Source organism: Loxodonta africana, chromosome 10, assembly GCF_030014295.1.
Source record: "Loxodonta africana isolate mLoxAfr1 chromosome 10, mLoxAfr1.hap2, whole genome shotgun sequence".
Taxonomy (NCBI): Eukaryota; Metazoa; Chordata; class Mammalia; order Proboscidea; family Elephantidae; genus Loxodonta; species Loxodonta africana.
The window spans coordinates 79,227,888-79,250,859 of NC_087351.1; the positions used below are offsets into that span (position 1 = coordinate 79,227,888).

General features: G+C 36.4%; 1 protein-coding gene across 3 annotated transcripts in view; it reads left to right on the plus strand.

The window, feature by feature from the left end:
* PALS1 (protein associated with LIN7 1, MAGUK p55 family member) overlaps nucleotides 1–22,972 on the plus strand; it is a 104,815-nt gene that overhangs the window by 31,165 nt on the left and 50,678 nt on the right. Inside the window, exons 2-3 of one of the 3 annotated variants that reach the window (XM_023546265.2) lie at nucleotides 5,326–5,406; nucleotides 10,505–11,045. In XM_023546265.2, coding sequence (XP_023402033.1) covers nucleotides 10,679–11,045 — 367 coding nt within the window. In that variant the 5' untranslated portion in view covers nucleotides 5,326–5,406; nucleotides 10,505–10,678. The remainder of the gene's footprint in view (nucleotides 1–5,325; nucleotides 5,407–10,504; nucleotides 11,046–22,972) is intronic. The other 2 variants (XM_003408719.4, XM_010588697.3) reach the window with 2 other exon arrangements.

Here is a 22,972-nt window from a genome sequence, read left to right on the forward strand (position 1 = left end):
ATATATGATGTGAATGAAGATTTACATTCATTATTTTTCCATATAGATATCCATTTGTTACAGCACGATTCCTATTCAAATATCTTAGCAGCTTTGTTGAAAATATGGGTTAATTTCTGGACTCTTTTGTGTTACACGGAGCCTTGATGGTGTGGTGGTTAAGTGTTTGACTGCTAACCAAAAGACCAGCAGTTTGAATTCACCAACCACTCCTTGGAAACCGTATGAGGCAGCTCTGTTCTGTCTTAAATAGGGTCGCCTCGAGTTGGAATTGACTAGATGGCAATGGTTTTTCTTTTTAATTGTGTTACATTGATCTATTAATATATTCTGTTCCATTGCCGATACCACATATATCGTCTTAATTACTGTAGTTTCATTTTTCACTGTGTTTTATAGTTTATATACTGTGAAGCTCATCACTTTTGGTATATGGGTCTATGAGTTGTGACAGCTTCATACAGTTGTGTAACTACTACCGCAATTGAGATATTGAATAGTTCTATCATCCCCCCAAATTCTTTTGTGCCCCTTTGTAGTCAACCCCTTTCCCCCATCCTGGGAAACCACTGATCTGCTTTTTGTCCCTATAACCTACCACCCAGTGCTGTCGAGTCGATTCCGACTATAGTTTTGCTATTTTCAGAATGCTATATAAATGCAATGTTATTTCACGTAGCATAATGCATTTAAGATTCATTAATGTTGTAGTGTATCAGTACTTTGCTCCTTTTTGTGGCTAAGACGTATTCCATTGTGTGGGTTATCAGTGTATGTATTTACCAGTGGAAGGACATTTATGTTCTTTCCAGATTTTTTTTTTTTTTTGCAAATGTGAATAAAGCTGCTATGAACATTTGCATATAGGTGGTTTTGTTTTTGTTTTATAAACATAAGTTTTCATTTCTCTTGAGCAGATACCTAAGATTGGGATTATCTGGTTGTATGGTAAGGATAGAGGGTTAGTCAAAAAGTGTTGCTACTCTATTAAAGCAAACCAAACCAAACCAGTTGCCATCAAGTTGATTCTGATTCACGGTGACCCAGTGTGTTTCAAAACGGAACTGCACTCTGTATGGTTCTCAGTGGCTGTGACCTTTAGGAAGTAGATCATCAGGTCCTTCTTCTGAGGTGCCTCTGGGTGAATTCAAACTGCCAACCTTTTGGTTAGTAGATGAACACTTAACCATTTGTGCCACTCAGAGACTATAAGATGCTGTTGTTGTTGTGTGACATCAAGTCGACCCCCTCTCTCTGAAAGAAGTGAATCCTCTCACTGATAGCCTCAGCCTGGACTCTGGGTAGTACAGGCTGATGTTAGCCAGCCCAGCAAATGCAGTTTTAGTACTGCTGATTCTGGATCTATTACCCATGGCAGACATCGCTGACTGTACATTATTCCTGCCACAGATCCAACATCTGTGCTCACAGTTTTTCACGATAGTGCTCCAGGCAGGCACTACTGATCACTTGGTGTTTGTACACACAGTGCAACCACCTTTCTGTCCCAGGGTTAGAATATGGACCTTGGATTCTGATAGACCATTGTATAAACTCTGGTCCAATCATTTTGTTATTATGAGACCTTTGGCAAACTATGAAGCTAAGATACCAAGAAATTAAGACTTTAGTTTTTCTTTCTGTATAAAGGAGGATTACTGTGGAAGTTAAAATTACAAAATGTGGTACCTGACACAGAAGGTACTCAATAAATGTTAGTTGTTAGCACCTAGAGCCTGTTCATGATTATCCATTTCCCATGTTTCTGTGAAAGATCTTTCCTGTGATTGTCAAATTCATTGCTCTGCTGAATCTTTCCCAAGGAAATGGCAGAGAAAAGGCCATATATGAAACTCAGACTGGTATTAGTGCCCCAAGAGGAAGCATTCGTATGGATTAAGGAGGCATAGCTCTCTAATTTTAGCTACCCTAGAATGACTTGGACAGGAGTTGCTTGGAGACAGAACGGTAAAACAAACAGATCTGGAAATCATTAGAACTGGGTTCTAGTCAGAGCCGTGCACCCAACTAGCTGGATAACCACTGGAAGTCCACCTCTCCCCTGGGGCCCTTGATCTTCTGTGAGGTAAAGCCATCGATTGCGTGAGTGCTGAATCCCCATCAACTCTCAGTTCTGTGATTCTCTCCTTCAAGATCTAATTTACATCTTCTCACCTCTTTGTTGAAGCCTGTTCTGACCATTCTCACTACACATAAATTTTCCCTCTCATAAGAATCTGTAACACTTGTCTGTGCTATGCATCTGGAAATTAGTCCACATCATGGCCCCCTTGTAATGATAATGATAGTAAACGCTTGTATCACACTAACTGTAGACCAGGCATTGTTTTGAGCTATGTTTGCAACACACATATGAATATAACTATTTACAATTAAAAAAAAAAAAAAGTATTGTTATTAGGGTTCCAGTTCATACACGTATGTGTTTATTCCAAACAAAAGTTGTTTAAACATGTCTCTGTGATCAGTGAATGGCAGAAGAAAAGTTCTCTCAGTAATATACTTGTCTTAGTGTCGTTGGGGTGCCTTCAGAAAAAAATGGATACTTTTTGTGCCCATGGAAAAAAACAATTTTGAGGTCAGGGCTAATATCACATTTTTAACAGAACTCAAGTGGACATATTCCCAAATCATTGAAGCTTTGCAGCAAGTTTATGGGAATGCTGCCCCACGTGAAACAACAATTTTTAGATGGATCAAGTGTTTTGAGAAAGGCCGGGAAGACCTCAAAGATGAACCAAGAGAGGGAAACCACTCAGAAGGTTATGGTGACTGTTTTTTGGAATTCCAAAGGGGTAATCTTGGTAGATTTTCTTGAAGGACACAGGACAATGACGGGGGCTTATTATAAAGAAATTTTTAAGAAAATTGAAAACTGCATTGGTGAGAGAAAGGCCAGGAAAGTTTATTTACTTTTTAAGTTTTTTTCATTGTACTTTAGATGAAGGTTTACAGAGCAAATTAGTTTCTCATTAAACAATTAATACACGTGTTTTGTGACATGGGTTGCCAAATCTATGACATATCAACATCCTCCGCTTCTCAACTTTGGGTTTCCTATTTCCATTTGTCCAGCTTTCCCATCCCTTCCTGCCTTCTCACCCTTGCCTCTGGGCTGGTGTGCCCTTTTAGCCTCGTTTTGTTTTATTGTCCTCTCCAATCTTTGGCTGAAGGGTAAACCTCAGGAGTTATTTCAGTACTGAGCTGTAAGGGTGTCCAGGGGCCATACCCTAGAGGTTTCTCTAGTCTCTGTCAGACCAGTAAGTCTGGTCTTTTGTGTGTGTGTGTGAGTGAGAATTTTGTTCTACATTTTATTCCAGCTCTGTTCAGGACCTTCTATTGTGATCCCTGTCAGAGCAGTCAGTGGTGGTAGCTGGGCACCATCTAGTTGTGCTGGAATCAGTCTGGTGGAGGCTGTGGTAGTTGTGGTCCATTAGTCCTTTGAACTGATCTTTTCCTTGTGCCTTTGGTTTTCCTCATTCTCCCTTGCTCCAGAAGGGGTGAGAACTGTGGAGAATCTTAAATGACTGCCCAGGCTTTTAAGACCCCAGATGCTCCTTACCAAAGTGTAATGTAGAACATTTTCTTTGTAAACTATGTTATTCCATTTGAGCTAGATGTTCCCTGAGACCATGGTCCCCACAGCCCTCAGCCCAGTAATTTGGTCCCTCAAGGAGTTTGGATGTGTCTGTGGAGCTTCCATGACCTTTCCTTGGACAAGTTGTGCTGGCTTCCCCAGTATTGTGTACTCTCTTACCCTTCACCAAAGTTACCACTTATTTATTGTCTATTTAGTGTTTTTTCCCTCCCACCTTTCCCCTCTCTCGTAACCATCAAAGATTGTTTCTTTTTGTGTGTAAACATTTTCATGAGTTTTTTCAGTGATAGTCTCATATATTTGTCCTTTGGTGATTGACTTATTTCACTGAGCGTAATACCCTCCAGATTCATTCAGGTTGTGAGGTGCTTGGCAGATTCATCATTGTTCTTTATCATTGCATAGTGTTCCATAGTCTGCTTATCCCTTTATCTGTTGATGGGCACCTAGGTTGTTTCCATCTTTTTGTTGTTATGAACAGTGCTGCGGTGAACATGGGTGTGTGTATGTCTATTTGTGTGATGGCTCGTATTTCTCTAGTATTTATTCCTAGGAGTGGGATTGCTGGATCGTGTGGTACTTCTATTTATAGCTTTAAAAAAAAAAAAAAAAAATTTTTTTTTTTTTTTTTGGAAGCGCCAAATCGATTTTCATCTTACATTCACACCAGCAGTGGTGACTTCCTGGAGAAGATAGCATTTAAATTGGGACTTGAAAAAAGAGAATGTGTTAGGCACATGGGGCTAGGGATAATTAGGGAGGAAATGAAATCAGACTATTAAAATAGTTCAGATGAGAAAAGAATGAATGCTTAATTTAGGATAATGGATTCTAAAAATCCTTACAGAATCGATGAGTTTGGCAACTGATTGGATGGTACAGCTAAGGAAGATAAAAATATTGGAGATAGTAGTACAATTAAGATTTTGGGGGAAACATCCATAAAGAAATGCACTTTCTGTTCCCTCAACCTGGAAACTTTTTGTTTCTGGATATTCGGATGGCTGGTTTTTGTCATGTAACTCAAATATCACCTCCTAAAAATAGACTTTCCTGACCATTTTATCTAATTTTGCCCTGTTCAGACATCACTTTTTATTATTTTACCCTGTGTTACTTTCTCTGTAGCCCTTTTTCTGAAATCGTTTGTTTGCTTATTGTTGTCCTACCAGAATGTAAACTCCGTTAGTGCAGGATGCTCTTCTTTCTTGGTCTTCATGACAGCACCAACATTTCCCCGTTAGTTAACTGTGGTTCCTGTGTGTCAAAAAAAAGTTTTTTTTGATCTTTCTGGATCCTAAACGTCTTACTTTCTTGGCATCATCAATTACGTGTTATGTTTAAAATAGATCCAGAAGTTGTAGTTAAAAGAAACAACTGCGTTTTTGTTTGAGCCTTAAATTAACCTAGAAGTCAAAAAGCATCATGAAAAAAAATCTGCTAAAATGGCTTATCCCCTTTTTAAAAAGCTTTTGAATTGAGTCTTTCTCATCACTGATTTTAGATGATTGATATTGAGTTTAGCTGATGTCCACTAGAGACTTAGAAGTTGGGTGCATTTTTACAACTTCCCACTAAGAAATCATAGCAATCTATGAACAGAATTGGGTGTCATTGAATTAATTTGCCTCCCTTCTCCTTCTTCCCCTTAAAAAACACTGCAGACTTTTACACTTGATTAATCATCTCATTTTTCTATTTTACAGACTAAGAAACCCTGAATTCTGTGAAAAACCAGAGAAGAGAAGCTAAGAGGTTAGTAGACAAGGTCTTCTAATTTGAATAATGTAAGTTCTTTTCACTGTTCTTGGCCTGAATCCCATGTTAGCTGACAAAGCTGTTTCTATGGAAGCAAATAGTCCAACCCCTTAGAATGAATGTCTGAGGAATGCTGATCACTTAAAATGAGACTTCCCAGCTGCTGGTCAAAGGACATTATTTGCAGGAGATGGGGAGAAAGGATGAACTGAAAAAAATTCTAGAGTTCTGGACACTAGTGTATACTGACCATGTTTATGCATATGAAGTGTTTGCTTTATATTTACCTTTGCTTAAGAATCAGGAAAATGATATATAGGAAATTGTCTTCCTGCTAACTTGTACTGTGTTCCACAGCTCATACACAAATGATTCTGCTTCTTGGTATTGAGCTTTCAGTGGGCCTGTACCCCTCAGCCTATTTCAGGCCCCCCACCCTCAATCATTTATACATCTCCAGTGAAGCTTATTTAGCTTCCTTTTATCATAGCTAATTCATACAAGCAAAGCCTCTTCTCCCCCACTCTTTTGAAGTTAGCCTTTAAACAGCTTTAGCCTACCAGCTTGAAAAATTTGTTTTCTTGCTTCGTGGACTGCGTAAAAGATTTTTGTTATTTTTTGGGGAGGGTGTGGGAGACAGGATTCTGATAAGGATTTGAAATGTGGACCTTTTGAGATGTTTGTTTGGACTGAGAAGGGAGGAAGACTCTTAGGGCCAGTAACTTGTAACTCCGTTATCTGCATGTTGTTGTTAGTTGCCGTCAAGTTGATTCCGACTCATTGCAACCACACGTGTGCAGAGTAGAACTGCTCCATAGGGTTTTCAAGGCTTTGACCTTTCAGAAGCAGATCTCCAGGCCTGTCTTCCAAATGACAGTTTATTATTTGCATAAAAGGAAGTAGTTCTCTCATTCGGTCATTTACTAGTCTTCTGAACTATCAAAAAGCTTTGTTTTTGAGAGGTGTAGTGTAATTCCTTTGGACAGAGACTCTTTCACTGTTTATTAAATATATTGACTACATATATGAGCTAGAATGGAAACCCTGATGGCGTAGTGGTTAAGTGCTACAGCTGGTAACCAAAGGGTCAGCAGTTCGAATCTGTCAGGCGCTCCCTGGAAACTCTATGGTGCAGCTCTACTCTGTCCTATAGGGTCACTATGAGTCGGAATCGACTCGACGGCACTGGGTTTGTTTTTTTTTTTGGTATGAGCTAGAATATTCATGGATTGCCTGTTTCATGCTAAAACTACAGAATTCTAGAAGAACTTCTAATATGAGTTTAATTTTGGACACATGAATTTCTAGATCATTGTAGGACATTTGAGGAGTCCTGGTGGCACAGTGGTTAAGAGCTTGGCTGCTTACTGAAAAATCGACAGTTCAAACCCATCAGCTGCTCTGTGGAAGAAAGATGTGACAGTCTGCTTCGGTAAAGATTTAAACAAAAACAAAAAAAAAAAGATTTACAGCCTTAAAAATCCTATGGGGCAGTTCTACTATGCCATACAGGATTGCTATGAGTCGGAATAGACTTGATGGCAATGGGTTTGGTTTGAGCTGACAGGACATTTAGGTAGTTAGACTAATGGGCAGAGACCCACTTTTTATAAGCCTAGTTCCTAGCCAGGGATAAATGTTCAATTAAATTTATGTGTAAATCATTCCTCTTTTCAAAATCTTTGATGACTGTCTGTCTAGAGAGTTAGGACTTATATTTAAGACCTTGTATGAGCTGTACCCAATCAAGTTTTCTGGCCATATCTTCCACCACTCTCCTGTACAAACTGACTGCTTTAGTTAAACTACCCTTCTTATTTGTACTTTTCCCATGCCTTTTTTCTTCCTGGTTTTAGTTTGTATTGCTCCTTCCTTATTCCTACATCCTGTCTTTAAGGCCTACCTTAGTCTTCATTCCTTGTTCTGAAAAAGAGGCCTACTTCTAGAGTTCTAATGAATATTAAGTAAGTGAATACTTACTTCACTGTGTGAAGTGCTTGGAATACTGCCTGACACATAAAAAAGTGCTCAGGAAATGTTAGCTGTACTTGTTATTACTACTATTGGCATTACTGTGCCTACTTCCCCTGACTCATCCTCTTCCTCCTGTTCGTATCATTTTGCCCTCTTATATTAATATAGACACCAAGTTCTATTGATTCTATGCCCGTGAATTTCTTGAATGTATCTTTACTCTCACTGTCTTAGTTCAGGACCCCATTTCTTATTTCTTATAAAACAAAAAACTAAACCCGTTACCGTCAAGTTGATTCTGATTCATAGTGACTCTATAGGACAGAGTAGAACTGCCCCATAGAGTTTCCAAGGAGTGCCTCGTAGATTCGAACAGCCGACGTTTTGGTTAGCTGCCGTAGCTCTTAACCACTACGCTGCCAGAGTTTCCCCATTTCTTATAGTTGCCTTTAAGCTGGTCCATTGCCATCCTTTAGTCAGTCCTCCACACTTCAACCTCCACTTTCTATAAAAGTAACTATAATCATATCATCCTCTGTTTAAGAATTCCTTAGTGATTCTTAATACTTTCAGGGTAGAGGCCAAAGTCTTTAGCTCTCAAATACTTCTCAGTTTGGCCCTTTGCTTGCCTTCCCAGTTTCCATAGTTATTCATGTATTATATCCTCCCATCGTTCCATCCAGCTTCATTGCATTGTATTCGGCTTTCTGAAAGTACCTTACTATCATACTCCTCCTTTCTGTTGGTCATGTGTTTCCCTCTACTTGGAACATACTGTTTTTCTATCTGGCTGTTTGTTTTGTTTTGAATCTGGCTAGTTTTTAGTTGTTCTTTGAAATACAGCACAAAGAAATGTATTCTTATGTTTTGAGTGTTTCCTCTCACCCTTACCACAGACTAAGTTGTAGAATCCACTGTGTGTCCTTCAAATTTGTGACATTTCAAAGTTTAGTTCAACAAATACTTTTTAGAATTTCCTATAGGTCTTGTATTATGCTAAGCGCTGGGGTATAAAAATAAGACATGACCCCCTGTCTTCAATGGATTTTTAATCTAGTGAGGAGAGACCAACTGGGGAAGAATAATCATTTATTTTCTTTACATTCCGTCCCAGTAGGCTGTGAATACTTTGAGGAGATGATCAAATGGAATTTTAAGTGGATTAATACCGGGTTGCAGAAATTTTTTTTGCAGAGGAAAAGGCTAGATCCAGATAGACAAGCATGATAGTAGCCTAAGTGTGAGAACTCTGACCCTGAGCACCTGACTCAGTCTCTTTCATGGTCTGTAATTTCCCCCCATAGTGAATAAGACTGCAGTCTGTTGGTTGTTAAGCTGAGAGTTTTAATTTCAGATACATAGTTTTTGTAAACTAGCATACATATTAAGTACAATATATATTACTCATTCTTAACTTTGGTTTTTAATATCCAGTAAATTTTTGTAAATAGAGGTGGTTGAGAGTTTTAACTTTCTGGGAGTACGTACACTCTTAGATTTTTAAAATTAAACTTAAGCAGAGCACTACAGTAACTCCTACACAAATTTCTGCTTACTTGTAATGAAAACATTAAATTAGCTGAATTTGCATCTGCATGTAATCAACATATGAAGCTTAAAAATTGCCTGACATAAATCTAACAGCTCTCATTCTAATGAAATAGAAAGAAATCTAATGGTAAATAAGTACTTATTAGTAGATCACTATAGTTAAAAAGAGAGAGTGGTAAAGTTGGATGGAAATCAGAAGAATCTACTAAAATTCATGTGGAAATGTAGTTCTCATGGTTCATGTAGCTTGCCTCCATTTTTTTCGTTGTTGGCCTAGTGATTTTCCTGGTAGTCTAGGTCTTCTGTACCTGTTTTCAGTGTGACTCTAGGTGTTTGTTTGAGAGAAGATTGCCTGGTATTAGGAATATTATCTGAAAAAACAACTTTTGCCTTGTTGGCATCATGCTCTAACCAACTTATTTACTGAAGTGATGGCTCAACTCAAGGAGAAAGTTGGTTTATTATTGTAAATATTTTTGAAACCTTGAGTGAAAGAAGATTAATTAGATTTAATATGTGGGTTTACACAGATATAAATAATCTGCCTGTTTATGACTGAGAAATGGCTTGAAGACAAGCCAGTGTCATCAGTAAAATATTTTTCTTGTCTAAAATACTGTCAACGGACTTTTCTTAAAATAGGAGAATCAAATTAATATAAGAATTAATATACATATATGTATTTTGTTTTAAAATTTGCATGTATTATTTCATTTAAAACTCACAACAATCTTATGAGTAAGTTTTTTAAATGAGAAATCTGAGGTTCTTCAGAGAGGGTAGCTAACTGGCCTCAAATCATAAAGCCAGAAGAAGTAGCAGAACCAGAATTAAAAATAAGCTTTCCAATATGTTCTTTTTGCTGTACATTATGACTTTGGTTTATGACTTTAAAATTTTTTGAGTGGTAATAGATATTATCATTTTCTCTAAATGATTCCCCATAAAGAGTTAACCCCGTTTCTTTTTAATGTGACTGATTATATAGATTGATAACCAAAGTAGTCCTTTTCTGCCTTAGCTGCTAATTAAAATTTCTTGTTTGTTAAGTATCTTCTTTATCTCATGAACTCCTAAAGATGAATTGCCCCCTGCCCCCAAATATTGTTTAATATCTCAGGTGATCCACCAGCACAGTTTGCTCTGTACCAAGTCAATTGATCTTCATTGGTTTCTTTAACAGTTAACCAGGGAGTTATTTATCCCATGTGTAATAGTTGAGTGTAAAGTAGTGTGTTGAGACAACTATACAAAGATGATTAAACACTTTTTTATACCTTAAGCAACCTGTTCTCTACCAAACTAGTACCTAAAGCTTTCTTACTTTGCTAAACTTTACTAAGCGAATTCCTTTTTCAGTGTATCCATTTTCTCAGCTGTAAAATTAAACAGTATGTTTCAGATTCTGTAGATTTTTTTTGAGACATCTTGATTTCCTGGGCATTATCTGTAAAATGAAAGGAAAGTGCCTCACCAGTGTAGCAAAATTATATTATATACTTGCTAGATATTTCTATATTATGTGAGATTAGAAATGAGCTATGTAAAATTTCCTTTTGTATTGTAATTCTTATACATTTTTCCCCTCATCTTTCCCCATAGATTTCCTTCGTGGATATTTTTCATAGCATTATTATGTGATGTGAGAAGTTTTTGTGGTTTTTTTTTTTTTTTTTTTTGTGGAAGTAACATGGATTTTATACTACAGAATCAAGAGAATTGGCTTTATAGGAAAAATTGATTTATAAAAAGTGGTACAGGTTCTTATAGATAACCATGACAACATCCTATATGAATGGGCATGTTACAGAGGAATCAGACAACGAAGTAAAAAATGTTGATCTTGCATCACCAGAGGAACACCAGAAGCACCGAGAGATGGCTGTTGACTGCCCAGGAGATTTGGGCACCAGGATGATGCCAGTACGTCGAAGCGCACAATTGGAACGCATTCGGCAACAACAGGAAGACATGAGGCGTAGGCGAGAGGAAGAAGGGAAGAAACAAGAACTTGACCTTAATTCTTCCATGAGACTTAAGAAACTAGCCCAAATTCCTCCAAAGACTGGAATAGATAACCCTATATTTGATACAGAAGAAGGAATTGTCCTAGAAAGTCCTCATTATGCTGTGAAAATATTAGGTGAGTAAAAACAGCAGAATGTTTTTGCTTTAGTTTGTGTATGCCTTAACATAAATGTGTGTGGGAAGGAAGAGTGGGGTAAGAGAATGTAAGAAATGGTACCTTCAAATTCTAGACCAAGGTCAGTTCTTACTGTGAGCCAGGTAGAGCTAAAGTATGTGGCTTAAATAAGTTCAGTCACTGCAACATGTTTTTTTAGATATAATCTTTGAATTAAAATTTTCTACGTGTGACCTAACATTTAAATCCTCGAAACTCACCTTTTAGATGAAACTCACAAACTGAAAAAGCAATTTTCAGATTTCGAATTTTTGATTTCCTTAAAGTTTGTAAAATATAGTAATTAAGTTAATATGTGTAGCTGAAAATCTATTTGATTTCTTAAATTAATGACTGGCAAGAAGAGGGACTGGTATTGTTCATATGGCATCGACACATAAAATCTGCTCCTCCCACCAAATTCTTGTGATCAGATAAATTTGAGAACACTGGATTAAACGAGATAAACAGCTTCTTACTACACAACTTCTTGGAGCCTTTAGAATGCTAATAGGCATTATGAATCTCCAAGAGAAGTTGATGTTGAGTGCTCATTGAACTTAGTGCCCCCTTCCTGCACATACCTGGCTGCTCACTGAATTACAGTTAGGACTTGGTACAACTCAATTTGAGAAATGCTGGGATATATATATTAATTGTGCTCTCTTTGAAACCAAGCTAACTTTAAATGAAATATTTTATTTCTTGGCAATGTATTATTTATAGATGTGAAGAGAAGGAGACTTCCACTCTTCTGTGGAAGGAGAGTTTTTGTTGTTTTTCCATTCACTTGAGTGTCTGTTGAGCACTGTACTAGGTGATTTAGCAAATGCCATTGTGTGTAATATACCCACAATAATCCTATTAACAGGTCTCTATAATCTCCATTTTGGAGGTGAAGAAATTGAGCCTCAGGGTTAAGTCACTTGTTTAGGACAGCACAGCTGATAGTGGTAGGGCCGTGTTTGAATTTGCCGGTTCTGGCTCTGCAGTGGTGTACTATACAAAGCAGAGTTTGAGTGGGGAACTGACACCCAGATGTGCTTCATGGGGCCGAGCTGTGGCTACCCAGAGTGGAGTACCTTTTTCTCACCTGCCCAAAGGCTAGATTTGTCCCTCACTAAGTCTCTTTATCCCACTTCTGGAGCAGTTTCTACTACATCTGCATCATCAGCTTTTGTATTAGATTCATTAAGGGTCCGCATTTCTTTTTTTTTTTTTAATTGTGTCTTAGGTGAAAGTTTACACAGCAAATTAGTTTCCCCTGGAATAATTTTATATAAATTGCTCTGAGTCATTGTTGAGAATTTTTACGTGTCAGCGTTCTCATTATTTCCATTCTGTTTGTTCTGTTTCCATTGATCTAGCTTCCCTTCCCCTCCTTGCCTTGTCATCTTTGCTTTTGGGTAAATGTTGACTGTTTTGTCTCTTATAGTTAATTGTGTAAGGGAGCACATTACTCACAGGTGATACTGTTTATCTTATAAGCCAATGTATTATTTGGCTGCAAGGTGACCTGCAGAAATAGCTTCAATTCCAAGTTCAAAGAGTATCTTAAGGCAGTAGTCTCAGGGGTTTCTCCAGTCTCTGTCAGAACAGTAGGTTTGGCCTGTCTTAGAAATTTGAGTTTTGTTCTACATTTTCCTCCTTTTCTATCCAGGACCTTCTATTGTGTTCCTGGTGAAAACGGGTTAGTAGCGGTAGCCAGGCACCATCTAGTTCTTCTGGTCTCAGGGTAGAAGAGGCTGTGGTTTGTGTGGGTTGTTAGTCCCATGGACTAGTTTCTTTTTTGAGCATTTGATTTCCTTCATTGTCTTTTGCTCCATATGAATACCAAAAAAAAAAAAACAAAAAACCATTGCTGTTGAGTTGATTCCGACTCATAGTGACCCTATAAAACAGAGTAGAACTGCCCCATAGGATTTCCAAAGAGCGCCTATGGATTCAAACTGCCAGTCTTTTGGTTAGCAGCCATAGCTCTTAACCATTACACCACCAGGGTTTCTTTCCATGTGAATGGAGACCAATAGTTGTATCTTAGATGGCAGCTCACAAGCTTTTAAGACACTAGATGCTACTCACCAAACTAGGATGCAGAACATTTTTTTTGTAAACTATGTTATGCCAATTGACTAAGTTGTCCCCCAAGACGATGGTCCCAAGCCTTTTGATCCAGTAAACTAATCCCACGAGTTGTTTGGATATGTCTAGGAAGCCTCCATAACTGTTTCCTATGGTTTGTTATATATGTAGATATATATGCAACACACACAAACATGTATGTACATATGCCTACAGATAAACCTATACATGCATGTGCATTTACTCACATATGCCTTCCTATACACATACATGCATCTGTATTTACCTGTATAACCACACACATATTTTTGGTTGTTTTGCTGTTGTTGCAGAATTGTATGTGTTACAGCACTTATCGAAATTGTCCGTTTTTCACGTGTACTTCTTCGTGTCTTTATTTACCTTGGTCAAGTTGTGCTGACTTCACTTATATTTAGGATTGCCTTTCCCATCACTAACAAGTGTCTACTACCTATAAAGTGATTCCCCCTCTTTCTCCCTCCTATCCCTGGCAACCATCAAAGAATTTTGCTTTCTGTGTATATATCTATCCTTGATTTTTTATAATAGTGAGACCATACAATATTTGTCTTTTTGTGACTGACTTATTTCACTCACGATAGCACTATTTTTTATTTCACTCAGTGTAATGTCCTCCAGATTCATCCATGTTATGTTTCATGGACTCCTCATGTAGTATTCCATTGTTTGTGTGTTCTGCAACTTGCTCATCCACTCATCCATTGAGGGGCGCCTAGGTTGTTTTCATCTTTTTGCTATTGTGAATAATGCTGCAGTGAACATAGGTGTGCTTACATATATTCGTGTCACTGCTCTTTATATTGCTAGGATATGTACATAGCAGTGGGATTGCTGAATCACAAGGTATTTCTATCTCTAGCTTTTTTAAGGAAGTGCCATACTGTTTTCCATAGTGGTTTTATCATTTTATATCTATTTATATCTATTTTATATATATAAGAGTTCCAATTCCCCCACAGCCTCACCAGTTTTTTTTTTTTTTTTTTTGATCATTGCCATTTGTGCAGGGGTGAGATGGTATCTCGTCATAGTTTTGATTTACGTCTTTCTAATGGCTGATGATCACAAACATCTTTTCATGTTTTTGTTGGCTCCCTGAATGTCTTCTTCAGTGAAGTGTCTGTTCATGTCCATTGCCCATTTGATTGTTTGTCTTTTTGTTGTTGAAGTTTTCTATATTTTTAAAAGATTAGACCCTTATCAGATCTGTCACTGTCAAAGACTTTTTTCCCAGTCTGTAGGTTTTCTTTTCACTTCTTGGTAAAGTCTTTTGATAAGCGTAAGTATTTAATTTTTAGAAAGTCACAGTTACCTAAGTTTTATCATTTGTACATTTGTTTAATAGGCTATTCATGTCAAAAATTCGTTTTGATCTTGTTATCTTCCAGGAACTTTATAGTTTTAGCTTTAACGTTTAGGTCTTTGATCCATTTTGAGTTAGTTTTTGTGCATGGTGTGAGGTATGGAACCTGATTCATTTTTCTGCGTATAGATACCCAGTTTTGCCAGCACCATTTGTTAAAGAGACTGTTTCTTCCCTCATTAAATGAACCCTTTGTTGAGGATCAGTTACTGATGGATGGATTTATTTCTGGGTCCTCAATTCTGTTCTGTTGGTCTGTGTGTCTGTCATTGAAGCAGTCCAGGCTGTTTTGATTACCATGGCTGTATAGTAAGTTTTGAGATAGGGAAGCATGAGGCCTCCTACCTTGTTCTTCTTCTTCGATATGGCTTTAGCTATTTGGGGCCTCCTTCCTTTGCATATAAAGTTGAGGATTAGTTTTTCCATTTCATTAAAAAAAGTTGTTGGGATTTGGATCTGGGTTACGTTTTATCTATAGATTGCTTTTGGTAGTATTGACATTTTCACAGTGTTAAACCTTCCAATCCATGAGCATATGTGTAGATCTATTTTAATTTCTTGCAGTAGTGTTTTGTAGTTTTCCTTGTATAAGTCATTTACGTCCCTGGTTAGGTTTATTCCTAGGTATTTTATCCTTTTGGGGGCTATTTTAAATGGTATTGTCCCCTTGATTGCCTTTTCAGAGTCCTCATTGTTAGTGTATAGGCACCCAACTGATTTAGTGCACTGATCTTGTACCTTGTCACTTGCTGAATTCTTCTATTAGTTCTAGTAACTTTCTTGTGGAGTCTCTGGGATTTTCTTGTTGTCTGTGATTAAGAGTGGTTTTATTTCTTCCTTTCCAGTTTGGATACCCTTTACTGCCTTATTGCTGTAGCTAGAACTTCCAGTACAATATTGAATAAGAGTGGTGATAAAGGGCATCCTTGTCTTGTTCCCATTCTCAAGGGGAATGCAAGGGTCCATATTTGTTGATAAAGCAAATGTGCGTGCTTCTGTGTGTTTTAAGAAACCGTAGACATGTGTTAAGTGATAGTGAAGTCTGTTAAATGTCTTTAGATGTTATAGTGAGAACTGAAAGACTTCATATTTTTTCTAAAATACATTTATATGAAGGAATTTTATGCTATTCTTTTTCCTAAGAGTTTCGTTGGAATAAAAATACTTCATTCCTGATTGTCTCTCACTAACCCTCATCATCCACCATCCCTTAATTGTTTTACTAGAACATTCTGTAAATATTCTCTGTGACATGAAGGAAGTTTACATTGTACTATATCCAGCCCAAGTCTGGATTGATTCTTCTGGTTTTCTGTTTAGATTTCTTTAAGATGAATGTATTTGTCCATTTGCTTCATCTGTATTAAGCATAAATGTTCATCTGATAGACAATATTTATATAATCGCATTAAAGAAGCAAATACAGCTTAAGCCAATTCACTTAGTGAAAAAGTTTGTTTGGTAAGCACAGAAAATCGGAGAACATTTCTTCTAAATTTTTTGCTTTTTCGTATGTCTGTATGTATCGTACGTTCCTTTGCTAACTTTGCTACAAGTGTAGATTAAAGGACAGCTACATTTTCTTCCGATTTGCAATCCTTTGTGGTTTTCAAGAATATCTTTGCATGATTCTTGAAATTAAGATTTTCTTAAACATTTTATTTTAGCGTAATTTGAAGTACAATACCAAGTATTTTTTAATTCGTTTCTTGGATGGGAGAAGATTTAATATTTTGAGAAATAGGTGATAGATTAAATGTTAATATATTCAGCAACGCAGATATCTGCTAATTATAGGGAGCATGAAAAGTTAACAAATTATGAAGTTGTGATGGTCGGTCATAGCCTATTTTTGGATATAATCAGTTTTAAGTTTTCATTTAAAAATGAAATGTAGTAACGAACATTTTTTTCATGTTAAAAATCTGCTAACTCATCAAACTATAGCAGAAGTTCTCCCGGAAATAGTACTCCCCTGCCAGTATTTTGATTAATACACACATTATAGGAGACAATGTCTCAGCCTTTTTCACAGCCAGAAGCAGTTGGTTTTAAGTAAGGAAGGGATGGGGCAACTGATTAATTTCTTTGAGAGAGAGCCTTCAGTTTCCAAATGATACATCATCGTTTATCTGTGAGTAGTCAAAGTACTCATTTAAGAATTGAAAATGTGATTGGAAAGGTTTAATTGACTGGGATTGTGTGTTTTTTATGAAAGTATTTGTAAATTTGACAATGTATAATAAATAATAGAAGTACAGGAATGGAATTGATAGAAATAGATGGGATGAACAGAATATGCTTGAAAGCAGTGAGAATTTTATCTAAAATTAGAGATTAGTAACATGGGAACTTAGTTTCAAGTGAATATTTAATATTAGTATTATAAATACTATAAATAGTAAAAATTTTGATATCTTAGGGAAGCAACTTTCCTTAAATTGGCATGGGTTTTTAAGACTGATACAAATAAATATCACTGTCTTCTCTTCCGTTAGCAAAGCAAACTACCTTGTGAGAGAAAGCTTGAGGAAAGAACAGGATGCAGGTTAGAGTGGATGGAGTAGAGTAGAATAATTTTCATATATCTCTAGATTATAGATTTCACTTTCTTTGAGTTCACAGCTAAGTAATTCTGGGCCAAGAAAGTGGACAAGTGAATACAGGTGATGAAATATTTAAAAGGGTAAACTAGGAAAGACTGCTATCTTATGTGTAACTATATGATATTCCTTCGAAGAGATCCCAGGAAAAGACAGACATATACACACACCTCCATGGTGAGCTGTTTTGTGGCTAACAAGGAAATTCTTGATATTTCTGATTAGGGGCTTTCTAATCTATACCAGATGCTGCTATTGTGAAGAAGAATAAGGGGAAAAAAAAAAAAAAAGCCCCAAAAAGGGGAAGAAAATTAGGGTGAATAAAACATTTTCATAATGTTAATAATAGCATGTATCAGTCTTGATTAATGTGTATATATTTTTTTGCCAGATATCCTCTGGACATTCAGGCTATTAAAGAAGTATTCCAGTGTTGGACATTTTAAAGTAAAATATCTCTTCCACATTTCTTTCTGACTTTTGAGTGACCATTGATTATATTAGAATTTTGGCTGATTTTAGTAAACTTTTTCAAGGTTGACTTTTAAAGTAAAGTTTAAAACCAGTAAACAAAATTCCATTGCCAAGAAACCTTGAGTTTTAGTTCGGCATATTTCTAAAAAGTTAATTATTTTAGCTATCACATTTTTCTTCAACTGCTGTAGATATTTCCAAACAAACTTTATTAGCCATTGTTTCAATGGTCCCGCTCCCCCAAACTGAAATGGTTAAACCTATTAATTCTAGGTTTTATGTTTAAAGTGTTAGAACCACTTGAAATTTTTCGGATTTGATCAAATTACTAAAATTAGAACTAAGCTAAATATTAAAAATTAGAATATATGTGTAGATGTGTGATTTGGTTATTAAATGTATAATTCTACTGAAGAATAATCAACTGCTGTATCATTCGGTCTTTGAACAACTAAATGTGTCAAAACTTAGTTCCAGCTATTAAGTAATAATCAGTCTTTTAATTTTTTCTCTCTTTCAAAAGCTTGCTTCATTATAAACAAAACCAAAAGCCAAACCCACTGCCATCAAGTCAATTCCGACTCCTAGCGACCCTATAGGACAGAGTAGAACTGCCCCATAGAGTTTCCAAGGAGTGCCTGGCAGATTTGAACTGCCAGCCCTTTGGTTAGCAGCACTTAAACCACTACGCCACCAGGAATTCCTTGTTCATTACAACTATGATATATTCAGAAATGTGTGATCATGGCATATTAGAAGAGTTGAGATTTTAGAGTCAAAACTAAATACTTTTTATCTCCATGTAATTGCTGATGACCTCGGGCAAGTTACTTAACTTTTCTGAGCCTCAATTGGCAGAATTGTCTTGAAAACTACATTAAAAAAATGTAGGTAAACATGTTGGGCATTGTAGGTTTGAATAAAATTTAACTTTTGTGAGAATCAGAAGCTACTAGAGAGATCATCTGATCTAGTTCATGAAATCAATTTGAATCTTAACCAACAATTTTTTTTTCATTTTTAAAATAACAGTTTTATTGAGATACAATTCATACACTATAAAATTCATCCTTATAAAGTGTACAGTTCAGTGTTTTTAGTAGGTTCACAAGGTTGTACAGCCATCACTACTATCTAATTCTAGAACATTTACATCACCCCAAAAAGAAACTATGCCTATTAGCAGTCACAGCCCTTTCTCCTTTTCCCCCAGCCCCTGGCAACCACTAATCTACTTTTGGTCTCTGTGGAATTGCCTATTCTGGACATTTGATATGAATGGAATTATACAACATGTGGTCTTTCTTGGACTACCTTCTTTCACTTAGCGTAATGTTTTCAAGATTCTTCTCAAGTTGTAACATGAAATAAGTACTTTTTTCCTCTTAATGGTGACTTAGTGGCAAAGGGTTTTTTTTTTTTTTAGTATATTGCTCTGCCACATTTTATTTATCCATTTATTAGTTTGATGGACCTTTGGGTTGTTTCCACCTTTTTAGTATTGTGAATAGTGCTGCTGTACAAGTTTTTATGTGAGTGTGCCTTTAGTTCTCTTGGATATAGATCTAGGAGTAGAATCTGGGTCATATTTTAATTCAGTGTTCAATTAATTGAGGAACTGCCATACTGTTTTTCACAGCAGCTGCACCATTTTACGTTCCCACCAGCAGTGTATGAGGATTCTAATTTCTCCACATCCACACCACCACTTGTCATTGTTTGTCTTTTTTATTTTAGCCCTCCTGTCAACCAGTGGGAAACCCTGGTGCCATAGTGGTTAAGTACTATGGCTGTGAACCAAAAGGTCAGCAGTTTGAATCCACCAGGCACTCCTTGGAAACTCTGTGGGGCAGTTCTACTCTGTTCTGTAGGGTTGCTATGAGTTGGAATCGACTTGATGGCAACAGGTGTTGGTTTTTTGGTGACCAACCAGTAATTTTTTACGAACTAGTATAAAATAGAAAATCTCAAAGTATATTGCACATAAGTATTCATAAACCTTTTGTTTCAAATAGGTATGTGTATACTGAGTTGAGAAATAAAGTACATATATTTTTTAATGGATTGTTGACAAAAAAAGTTTGAGAAATACTGTCCTACTCAAACACCCTCATTTTATAAAAAGGACCAGGGACTTGAGGTGGGTTGTCAGTGATATATAATACAACTAATAAGTGATCAAACCATTGCTAGAACCTGGGTATTCTGACTCTGAATTTGGGGTTTTTTCCTCTCAGCAAGCTCCTTTCAATTTTGTCCAGTGAAAAATTATGAAATTTTTTTACTTGGTTGAATAGTGGTCATTTCAATGATAGTTTTCCATTGTCTTACCAAGTTTAGGGGTAGGATTTTTGCTCTGCTGTTTCTCTCAACTGTATTTGCTTATATAATAGCCTCATATTTATTTTTAATTTAACGCAGTTTGTTAAGCGATTACTGTTGAGGATCTTTCATAAGCTTCCGATTATTTCTAATAAATTCAATTTGACCTAGTCCACTAAAAATAGGTATTCAGAGATCTGAATTTTATGTTATTAAGTGAAAAAGCTATTTAAGCAAAGATTTCGTGAATGAACGTTTAGATTTCGATCCCGCAGATAGATAGGGTAGGTCCCTGGGTGGTGCAAATGGTTAATCGCCCAACTACTAGCCAGAAGGCTGGTGGTTTGAACCGTTAGAGAGGCCTTCGAAGACAGGCCCGGTGATTTGTTTCCAAAAGTTCACACCCTTGAAAGCCCTATGGAGCAGTTCTACTCACCATATGGCATGGGGGATGGGGGTGCCATGAGTTGAAATCCACTTGAGGGCAACTAACAACAACAAACTGATAGAATTTCTTCATATTCAGGAATTTGAAGTCCCTCATCTGAATAGTCTATTTGATTATAGAGTTTAGGGGAAAAGAAGAAATCTTAAAAGTTTTAGGAAAAAAGTCACGAAGTTGATTGGAATCTAGAAATTTCTGAGGATAGGTTAAAAGAATTGGTATTATTATTATTCTTCATTTCGAAGTGGAAGAATTTTAATGCTGGAATAGAGCTCTAGAAACTGTTTGCTTTCATGTGGGGGGGGTATATAAGAGTGATAAGTAAAAATAAACAAAGCTAATCCAGGCAAGATGGTTATCACTGTTGCTTTGAAAGATCTCCAGAGATGGAGATTCCTCAGCTTCCTTGGGTTGTTTTAGTGTCTATCCTCACAGCCAAAAAATTCTTCATATGGCTGCCTAGTCTTAACGCTAATATGGCTGCCTAGTCTTACACTTACGGCTTAAGGCTAAGAGAATGTTTGAAGATAAAATTTTCAGATAGGGCAGCTCTTAGTGGTTTCTTTCTCTTGCCTATTTTAGAGTCTTCATTCGTTTACGTTTTTAGGCTGCTGGGAGAGGAAAGTTCAGGAGGTAGATTTGTGGACTTACGTGTATGTTTGTATTTCTCTGCTCAAATAGCTGTGTCGTACAAGTAAATATAAGTTATTTTCTTTTAAATCACATGTCTCCTCTTTTGACATTAAGTAATCAAGATTGAAATATTGTATGAAATGATAGTGAAGATGATGGATACTTAAAACAATTTCTACTGAAAATCAAGTAAGAGAAAATAGATACAACTCAGGACAAAGAATTAAGACTGAAGAGCTTCCTGCTAGGGAATTTGTTACCAAAGCCAAATTTTCTGTGCCTACCTCTGCCTTCCCCTCTGCAGAGTGTCTCCACCTGTGCCCACCCTCCATCTTGCCTACCCCTCTGTACCTCTTTGCCCACTCCCCACCCTGACTTGTGTTGGTCTTTCTCTCTAGTTCTGTGGTTCTCATTTCCCTTTCTATTTCTCTGTCCATGTGACTCTTTCTCCTTGTGTCTCTTCTCTTTATGTGTTTGGGAGTGGGAAAGCAGGTCTCTCATCTCTTTCTGTGTATGGGAGGGGGTCTCTTTTCTCTATCTCTTCTGTATTCTTGCTCTGTTGTCTGTGGGTCTTCATCTTTATAGAAGAGAATATTAATTTGCCAGGTCTGATTTAGCTGCTGATTCGACTTTCAAAATTTCCTCTGGAATTGTACAGATTATTAAAGAACTGAGGGTTTTTTTTGTTTGTTTTTTTAAATTACAGATACAACCTAAATTGCCCCATCAGCGAATGGACCATTTCTTTGAGTGTATAAAAAAATAAACTATCCTTGAATGATAGTATTTGTGAAGGACTTTTAAAGATGTATAGTATAGAAACAAAGTTTTTTGTGTTTTTTTAACTTACAACCAAATATTCTGACCTTTGAAATTAAGAATTTTATGTGAAAAATATGAGTGAGAATGTGTGCCAAAATGAGAATCCCTGAATTCATGTTGCCAAAAATTATGATTCGTTATGACATCATACTTAATATGAAAGAAAAGACCATTTGTTAGAATTGCATTCAGAATTTATTAGTAAAGAACTGAGTAAAGACAGTGAACTTATTTCATTTCTGGCTAATGTGATAATACCCATCTATGTGACCTTTAGAATGTTATTGGACTGAGGCAGCATCATTTAAACAGAAAATAGACAAAACAAGAAATACAAATGGCTATTAACCTTGTGAAAATGTGTTCGACTTCAGTACTAGGCAAAGAAAAAAGTTCTTTATCCCTTACTAGATCATCAAAAATTAATAGATTGATCATTTTTAATTTGGCCTGGGCTTGTGAAAATGGGCACTCAATGTTCATTGCTGGTAGGAATGTGAATTAGTATATAGAGAAGGCAATTTGGCAGTATGAATCAAAATTGTGAATGTTTTTATTATCTAATCAGCAGCTTTATCCTAAAATTTATTGTAAGGAGTAATTGGAAAAATTAGATTACAGAACAGCATTTACAGTATAATCTGTATGGTTATATCAGCATTGAAAGTCTGAAAAGCTGTATAGTATAACAAAATAAGACCAGTAGTTATAGCTGAGAGGTAGTACTACAGATTTTTTTTTTTTTAAATGTATTTAGTATTAGTATTTTAGTGTTCTTGTGGTTGGCTTGGTTCACAGGAGAGGATTATTCAGAAGCTTTTTTTTTTTTACTTTAAAACTTTAATCTCTCAGGGGTTGAAGAGACCACTAGGGAGACATTTACCCTCTAGGCTTTTGCTCAGGTAAGATCTTTGCCCTGACACCCAGGATGAGCTTGTTTTAGCATTTACTAATCATTTTAATAGGAATCTCATTATTTACAGAGTTATGTTCCAGTCAGGGAAGTCTGTAGTCCCCATAAGATTGTAGCTGATTACCTTAATGGCTTTGTTGGTTTTGTTTTTTTTTTTTTGCTTAAAATATTTAAATATTTTCTGTCTCG